Source organism: Poromitra crassiceps (assembly GCF_964638095.1).
Source record: "Poromitra crassiceps genome assembly, chromosome: 19".
NCBI classification, from domain to species: Eukaryota; Metazoa; Chordata; class Actinopteri; order Beryciformes; family Melamphaidae; genus Poromitra; species Poromitra crassiceps.
The window spans coordinates 9,650,543-9,660,433 of record NC_139646.1 but is presented as its reverse complement, the minus strand read 5'-3'; the positions used below and the strand labels follow the sequence as shown (position 1 = coordinate 9,660,433).

The following is a 9,891-nucleotide window of genomic DNA, read 5'->3' as shown; positions in this document are numbered from 1 at the left end:
TTTCCCGTTTTTTGGGCTTTTTTGGCCCCTGCGGCTTATATAACGGTGCGGCTTATCTATGGATTTTTTCAAAAAAAAAAAAAAAAAAAAAAAAAAAACTCTCTTTTTTAGCACTCTTTCTAACTATAAATCCACTTCTGTTTTAATTTCCTCTCTTGCCCTCTTTTCACCACACCACGGACACTGTGTGCACTGTAAAAAAAAACACAGGTGGTGTTGTGTTATGTTGTTTTGTTGAAATGTTAATAAATGGGAGCTTCCTCAAACAGCCATCTCTTTCCCGACAATCCCCTCTGTGCATGAACCCTTACATATGGTAATTAAACATTAAAACACAATAAAAAAAATAAAAAATAAAAAATAAAAAAAAATTAAAACACCTGCGGCTTATAGTCCGGTGCGGCTTATATATGTAACAAACAGGCAATTTTGCAGGTGCGGCTTATACTCCGGTGCGCCTTATAGTGCGGAATTTACGGTATATATATATATATATATATATATAATCTGGGGTCTGTACCACACAAGCACATTCCCTTATGTCTGGAGAATATGATTTGTAGGCTGCGGCACCACAACACTTCTTTTAATGCTACGTTGTGACATTTTACCTTTATCAACTAATTGCAGCTCCTGTGATTAGGATATTGCACTTGGCCATGTTGCGATTTTGATTCTATTAATTGTGCAGGCCTAATACCCCCCCCCCCCCACACACACACACACACACACACACATCCACTTACTTGAGATTGGCTCGGATGGAGGTGTCCTGTAAGTCCCCCGGGTCAAACAGCTGAGAGCCCTTCAGGCCCAACTCCTCACAGCCCCTCAGGAACACCGTCAGGTTGTCCTGGAACAGACAGTGAGAGGCTTTATCGTCACTTTGACGATAAAGTTTAGTTTACCTGCTCTTGCTTGTGAATAACGGCTCGGTATTGGAAACTATGCAATATTTGGGAATACTCTTTGTCCCAAACTTTGGATAACAAACTTGTGCAGGAGGTAGGTACAGTTTTATTGTGACTGCTAATGTGTTGTGTAGCTTGCGGCCATTTTAGCCGAGCCTGCAGTGGGCTCAGGGGGTTGCAACGCCGAGACTCAGAACGAAGAATGAAGGCTGAGTCTGGCGTCGAGGCTAGTTTACTGTCAGACTCCAAAGTGTCTTCTTACCAGTCCAGCAATGGGCGTGGGCAGTCTGTTGATCTTCTTGACCAGTCCAGGTTTGATGGCATTCAGCAGCCTGCATGACAGAGCAGAAGAGATTACCTAATCTCATCTACGTTGATACGTCCTGACTCAGACTACTAAAATTGAGAGGAAGTAATGTAACCAGCTTACTCGCACAACAGGATGCCATTCTCCAAACCACTGCGGAAGTCCTTGTCCCCGAAGCTCCTGCCCGTCACAGCCTGGGGAAAGGAGGACACGAATAGAAGACAGATGTGATGCAGGTGGACTGGAACCAAAGTCTCTCACACTAATAAGACCAAATATCACCTTCATACGTATGTGCTCAACTTCACCTTCAATTATAAAGCGATGGAATGCATAGCAATGCTGAGGAATAACAAGCCTGTAAAATACATCAAGATCTAGCTTACATACAATTGCTCCACTCTGAGGGAGATATTCAATCATGTCTGAATTCAGTTTAGGTGATGTGGCCGGCTAACTAAACCAGCTAACTAAACCAGCTAACTAAACCAGCTAACTAAACCAGCTAACTAAACCAGCTAACTAAATGTACACACAAAAAGACTAGAGGTGCACTCAGAGAGCACACATGCGGCTCCTTTATGGGTAGTTGTGGCTCTTTTAAGTCCTACTTAAAATACATAAATAAATACAAATCTAAAAAAGATAAAGAGAGGAAAGGGACTTTTTTGGATAGTGGCTCTTGCATAGATTTTTTTTGGTCAATGTGGGCCCTGAGTAGGTCATGGTTAGGTAGGTCACCCTTCCACGAAGGTTCATAAAAATCGGCCCGGTAGTTTTTCCGTAATCCTGCTAACAGACAGACAGACAGACAGACAGACAGACAGACAGACAGACAGACAGACAGACAGACAGACAGACAGACAGAAGAACGGCACAGAAAACATAACATAACTTATAGTTGTAACAGAGGTAATGAAAGTAATGTTCTTCATTTTTTTTGCTCGTTTTTTTTTAAAGAGACTAGAATAAAGTATTGTGTGCTGTAGATATGATCTATTACAGATAGATGTGATCCCTTTCACTAAAACATGATATATTGTGCATGGAAGCGGAAGCCTATTGAAATGTGTTTCCCTGTGTCCCTGTGGCAGAGGAACCTGCTGATGCCTGGGTCACCCTTCCCTTCCCCCAACATTTTTGTTACAGTAGGAACCAATAGAGAGCCAAAGTGAACGTCACACCAGAGATTTTCATCCGCCATTTATTTTTGCATAGGTACTTATACAAAATACTTGTAAAAATAGTTTTACTCGTTCAAACCAAACGGTTCAGATATATTTAGAAACAGGAGAGACCACATAACATTTCACTCGGACCAAAACGTTAAAAGAAATGCGGATTTAAAGAAAATGTTTTTTCTATGTTGTTTTTAAGTTTTAGTTCGAGTGAAATGTTCTATGGTCTCTCCTGTTCTAAATATAGCTGAACCGTTTGGTTTGACCAAGTAAAACTATTTTATAAGCGTTTTACGAAATGTCTATGGGAAAATAAATGGCGGATGAAAATCTCTGGTACAGTGCTGAAGCAGGAAGTGACGTTCACTTTGGCTCTCTATTTAGAGTGATGCCAGGGCCATGACACAATGTTCTGTGGCCTATTTCCATTTTCCCAAAATGGCCCTGATTTAGCGACGCTAGACTGCAACTGCCACGATATTAACCTTAAACTTCAGACCTCCTATACTCCACTTGGAAGTCTATTCTGAAAGAAAGGCAGACTCATAAAACAGCACAAGATGGAAACTGACGGTGACATACCAGAACATCAAGTCATCAACCCACGCACACAGTTTGTCTTTTTCTGGAGCTGTTGAGTAACCAGCGGCCAGAGATGAATGGAAAAGGGGAGAGGTTTGACTGACGTCTAATCCAGATTAACACAGATTACAGCTAGCTCCCTAACTGTTAACTGCACACACACACACACACACACACGCACGCACGCACGCACGCGCACGCACACACACACACACACACACACACACACACACACACACACACACACACACACACACACACACACACACACTCCACACTCTCGCTCTCTCTCTCTGCTGCATACACACACAAACATACACACTGACCCAGAGGCTGTGAAAGTCTTTGGGCAACTGACCATGAACACGTCACAGCCTGAGGGCCAACAGATTGATGGCATCAAGGTAGGTCTGGACGATAATTCAATATTGTCATTTATCATTTTTTAGTGGAATCATGTGATGATATGAGGATATTTTAATATCGTGACACACATTTCTGCTGTCTAATGATGACAAGCAAATACTTAAAAACTAGGTGTGGTAGGAATATTATTTGAAAGTTTTCAGTTTTGTTTGACTACTGTAACAATACAGTACTATTCGGTTCAATGAGATGAACATTCATTTGACTATTTAACATGATTTTGCATACATGAACGAACCACCTCGTGATATATTGATATGGGGAAAAGTCCTTATGATTATTATCAGGATATTGATTTCAATCATACATGTATCGTCCAGCCCAGCATCAAGGCAACTGATGCAAGATATCCCAACCTCACTTCTTCTTTTCTTCCTCCTGTTTTCCTTGCCTTTCTCCTAACACACACACACACACACACACACACACACGCACGCACGCACACGCACACACACACACACACACACACACACACACACACACACACACACACACACACACACACACACACACACACACACACACACAATGCAATCGCAGCTATGAAAACGGCCTATTGTTTTCGGTTACGTAAGTGCTGACCAGATGTTTCCCATCGTCATCTCTCTCTCATCTTTCTTCCATCATTCTGATGTCTCTCTCTCTCACACTCTCACACACACACACACACACACACACACACACACACACACACACACACGCACACACCCTGGCATAAGGCATGCTTCAGGGTTTGACTCAGGTCTCTGAAACATTTACAGCATGGCCATGCATAATTTACTGACGAAGGCTACTACTGCTGCTGTGTTTGTGTACGTTTCTCTGTTTGTGTTTATGTGCGAGAGTGTGTAAGAAAGAGAGAGTAAGAGAGAGTGTATTAGTGCTTGCTTGTGTTTATGTGTCAGAGTGTGTAAGAGTGTGTTTTTCTGTTTGTGTTTATGTGTGAGCGTGTAAGAAAGTGTAAGAAAGAGAGAGTGTGATAAAGTGCTTGTGTTCATGTGTGTGACAGTGTGTAAGAGTGTGTTATAAAGTGCTTGTGTTTATGTGTGAGTGAGTGTGTAAGAAAGAGTGTGTTTTTCTGTTTGTGTTTATGTGTGAGTGTGTAAGAAAGAGAGTGTATTATAAAGTGAGCATTCATATGTGTGCAGCATAAAAACCAAGCCAAAGGCCGTGAGGGTATTTCAGCGCCAGCGACAGTAATTTGACCCCCCCCCCTCCTCCCTTTGTGGATTGCTCTGCTCAGTCTGGGTGAATGGCAGCAGCAGATACCATGTTAAACCCTGCGAAAGGGGGGGGGGGGGGGGGGTACAGTGGCAGAAGTAGACCAGCATACCCTTCCTTTTATTTAAACAATGGCAGAAAAGATTGAAATAGTGAGGAAAGTGAGGGGCTAAAAATACAGGCAGAGAAAAAGGGTGAAAGGGCTAACTAGCCCACTAGCCCACCCATCACTATAAGCCCTAGTTCCTCATTGCGCGGCTCGCGAGACGATGGCGGCTCTCGAAGTTTTAGTTGGCGGCTCTAAGAAATTGCAAAAATATATATATATATATGTTGTTGTTGTTTTTTTTAGATTTTTTTTTAAGATTCCCCCCCCCCCTGCTCTCGCCAAAATGTCAATAAACCTTTATGGCATATTATTACAATACAACAATACTGGTGTTGACAGTAATAGAAGTTGCCAAATCATTCAAAACAATAAGCATTTTGCTTTTAGGAGTATTGTGCCAGCGTGCAGCGCTGTTCCAAAACGTGTCAACGTGTGTCGTTGCCTGGGAAACGCACATCCCATAATACAACTGTTCGCATCGCATCCCATAATAGTATGATGATACTTGGGATGCCATTGCGAACATAGATGTGAACAGGTTAGATAAAACTTCAGCGTCGCCAGTGATGGCCCCCACCGTTGCGGTCGGGGTACGTTTCGAAATCCCTCCAGGCCTGAAAGATTTTCTAGGGGAAACTGGTGTGTGTGTGTGTGTGTGTGTGTGTGTGTGTGTGTGTGTGTGTGTGTGTGTGTGGAAAACAATAAAACGCAAAAAAAATGGTAGGCAGATGTGCTTGGTTGGGGTGGCTTTTGGTGTTTTGCGGTAAAAGTGGCTCTCCTATTGACTTTGTCCTGCCAGTGCGGCTCTCATCGAAGAAATAGTGAGGATCACTGCTCTAAGCACATCACGTGTGACAACACACTCAATGGCAAATGACATGATTATGTAGCAGCAGACTCATGCTGCTGATCATTCTATATATGATCATTCCAGGTTGGGCAACGCTGCTGCAGCTGACGTCAGTTGTTGTTTGGCACGGGAGAGTCGGACAATCTCCTGGGGTGAACTGTCTCTGGGCTGGTGTTAACTGCAGTATTTGAGAAGCCTGAAGACAGGCTGGTTATTAAAATGTAGATGCTGCTTGATAATGATTAGCCTTGTTATAGTCCCCCGAATGTACTGCAGACACATTAGATGAAATTGATGGCCCTGTGGCATACAGAGAAAAAGAGAGACAGACAGAAAGAGAAAAAACAGAGAGAGAAAGAGCGATAGATATTACCGAGAGAGGCAGTCATAATCCTCCTGCATGATGCTGTGTGGTTTGAGGATCAGATTAATCTGGATTAGTGTAATTAACCAGAGTGACTGGACTGGACATTAGAGAGCAACACTTTCTCACCCAACTTCTATCAGTTTAATATTATTTAAATCAGGAGAGACTAGTATAAACGTTCAAAATAACATTTGTTGACAAAACAAACAAGATTAACGTTTGGTGTATTGCTCCATGATGACGCTCCTCCTGCGATGAGGGGAGGGCGTCACGAATGTATAGAATAGAAATAGCACCCATGGGGGAATCCCTCTGGAGCCATGACATTGGTGGTGGCAGGGGAGGAGGCGGGGCCAAACAACTGGTAGACGGGAATGACAGCAACTGCAGTGATAAGTGTATTGGTGAGTAGCGATACCACATAGTAAGAGACGTGAACTTGAAATACTCACAACCGATTTAGATGATTGGTTCTGCGGCAAAGCAAGGGAGGGAGAGGGCTTGCACCGATTGGTTATTGATAGAGTGGAAGAGCGTGGATAACCGTGATTGTGTTGGAAGAAATATGAATGAAACAGGGCGTTGGCTAAGTAGTCTTCCTGATTGAAATTACGTCTATCCACCTTATTTCTAGCTGCCATGATGCCTTATATGGGTGCTTCTTCCGGTGTAATCCTCCCAGCCCCCTCCTCCTCCCACCGTTACCGACACCGCTGTTGACACAGAAACAACATAGCCCGTCTGTAAACGATGTTTCAAAGCTGCAGGCAGGCGAACCGCGAGTTGTTCAAAGAGCAACAGAAATAGCGGATGTGATAGATAACATTATACATTCCCTCATCAAATAAGTCATAAAACGAGTGTTGTGACAAACAACTTTTTTTCCAGCGTCAGAGTTTTGAGGAAATGCACCAGCTGCAACAATCAGTCAGGTTCTAGATCGGACGTTACTTACTTACTTACATTCAGGTCTACGCTCCCTCCCCTCTGACCTACCTGAACTCCCTCATTCAGGTCTATGCTCCCTCCCCTCTGACCTACCTGAACGTCCTCATTCAGGTCTATACACTCCCTCCCCTCTGACCTACCTGAACTCCCTCATTCAGGTCTATACACTCCCTCCCCTCTGACCTACCTGAACTTCCTCATTCAGGTCTATACACTCCCTCCCCTCTGACCTACCTGAACTTCCTCATTCAGGTCTATACACTCCCTCCCCTCTGACCTACCTATACTCCATCATTCAGGTCTACGCTCCCTCCCCTCTGACCTACCTGAACTCCCTCATTCAGGTCTACGCTCCCTCCCCTCTGACCTACCTGAACTCCCTCATTCAGGTCTATGCTCCCTCCCCCCTAACCTACCTGAACTCCCTCATTCAGGTCTACGCTCCCTCCCCTCTGACCTACCTGAACTCCCTCATTCAGGTCTACGCTCCCTCCCCTCTGACCTACCTGAACACCCTCATTCAGGTCTACGCTCCCTCCCCTCTGACCTACCTGAACTCCCTCATTCAGGTCTATGCTCCCTCCCCCCTAACCTACCTGAACTCCCTCATTCAGGTCTACGCTCCCTCCCCTCTGACCTACCTGAACTCCCTCATTCAGGTCTACGCTCCCTCCCCTCTGACCTACCTGAACTCCCTCATTCAGGTCTATGCTCCCTCCCCCCTAACCTACCTGAACTCCCTCATTCAGGTCTACGCTCCCTCCCCTCTGACCTACCTGAACTCCCTCATTCAGGTCTACGCTCCCTCCCCTCTGACCTACCTGAACTCCCTCATTCAGGTCTATGCTCCCTCCCCCCTAACCTACCTGAACTTCCTCATTCAGGTCTATACGCTCCCTCCTGCACACTACGCCGTGCCAAGGAACAGCGCCTGGTGCTGCCTCCACAATAGGGCCCTAAGGGCCATATCTTGCACCCAGTACAAGTGCAAGGGCAAAATATCTGTAACAAAAACAACAAAAACAACAACAAATCTGTATCTGCCTCTATGCAGTGCCTTGCAGCACCTACAGTATGCCCTGTTTCCTGTAGCTTCATGGCACTCTCGTTCTCTCCTGACTTGAACCTTGCTTGAGTTGTATTAAAATCTCCTGTGTACGTCACTTTGCATAAAAGCGTCTGCCAAATGGGAAATTGTAAATTGTCTCTCGCTCACACACTCTCTCTCATGCTCACACAGCTGGTTGTGCTTAATCTCCCTAGGACAGCTGTGACATCTGGCGTGCACACACACACACACACACACACACACACACACACACACACACACACACACCCATACACACGCATACACACACAAGCTCAGTCAAACAAATTATTCCCCTTATTCCCTGTGTCAGACTCTAACTCCTGCTATGTCTGTATAGTTGGTCCCTCTATAGACGTGGTGACAGCAGAGGTGAGTGACTTTGTGTTTGTCCCAACTAAACTAAAGACGAGGATCTGCTGGACCAGCGGGTCTGAAGCCCCTCCAATGATCTGGATCAGCCATGCGACACTCTAATCCAGTCTTGTCTCTTCTATAAACAGATAGAAAGGCCAGGTCTGTGCCAGTCTCATTTCCTGCTCAGGTCAAGCGCTGATATATAGCCTACTGCTCTACTGCCCCCCTGGAAACAGTGACACCCGATAGGCCGCTGGTGTTATGTTGCCATGGTGACCCATGTCACCCGACCTGGGTGTGTCCCAAGAGTCTGTGAGCAGCAGTATCATGCATAGCTGACCCGCATGTGTGTGTGTGTGTGTGTGCGTGTGTGCGTGCATACACTTTGAATACTCTCACTAACCCTCACACAGACATGGCATGCAATAGCAAGCACATAAACACACACACACACACACACACACGCACGCACGCACGCACGCACACACACACACACACACACACACACACACACACACACACACACACACACACACACACACACACACACACACACACAAACAGTATGCATAGTGAAAATGCTCCATTGAGCATAGGGTGGCATGGTTAACCCTGAATCATCCCCACCTGCATGTATAAATATACCCCTAGAAATAGAGTCAGTCTGACTGGTCTGTAAATAACTAGGGAATTAGGAGGCAGGGAGACAGACAAAGCAGCAGTTAACGTTATGAGAAAATAAACAAGACATTAAGCTTTAGAGGCCATCTTTAACGTAACAGAGAGCTCACTAGTAATAAGTTGCATGGATAACATCAGTGAGTATGACAAACATTTTGATAGCCAAGCTAATGATCAAATCAAAACTTATTTCCAGTATAAGCTGGACAAACTGTTATCTCATCTATTGTAATCTTCATTTTGAGAGAAGAATGCAAAATGACTTGAGGGTCATGAGACATGAATCCTCAACATAACTCTATATTGAGGAATGACAGTGTGATTGATGGCAAGTCATTTGAGCATATTAATCACTCAAATGTGGGTCATTATGCGCCATAAAAAACTATTAAAGTGCCACTTTGCCGATATTCAACCAGCTTTATGTAAATTAACAATGTTTAACTTCCAGCTTGCCTGAACTGAGAGCTCCCAGTTCTTTTTTTTTTTTTTTTTTTTTTTTTTAGCTTTTTAGCTCCCCATTCGTTATAGGCTGTATACTGTATAAACATAACAAATCCAACCTATCTTCGGGGTGAATTTCACAATGATACAATACAATGTATAAAAGTGCACAGCGAAAGGGAAATATAGGTCAAAACGATGGTCGGCTGGCATTCACCACAGGCTTAAGTAGGCAACACACACGCAGTCAGTCAGGGTGCTATGAGAGGCAAATAGCCGAGGCAGATGACAGACCAGCGGTGGATGGGGCAAAAGACAAATAATAATCTTCTCGTTCGATGCGATCACTGCCTGTCTGGTAGCATCTACTGCGTGAATACCGTCCCTGGCTGTTTCATAAGTAACCATGGCAACCGGAATCCA

General features: G+C 44.5%; 1 protein-coding gene across 1 annotated transcript in view; it reads right to left on the bottom strand.

Moving 5' to 3' along the window:
* LOC310793432 (uncharacterized protein) overlaps positions 1-9,891 on the bottom strand; it is a gene marked incomplete at its 5' end in the record, with an annotated part of 31,934 nt that overhangs the window by 21,295 nt on the left and 748 nt on the right. Inside the window, 3 exons of the mRNA XM_083655251.1 lie at positions 747-853; positions 1,174-1,243; positions 1,342-1,412. Coding sequence (XP_083511377.1) covers positions 747-853; positions 1,174-1,243; positions 1,342-1,412 — 248 coding nt within the window. The remainder of the gene's footprint in view (positions 1-746; positions 854-1,173; positions 1,244-1,341; positions 1,413-9,891) is intronic.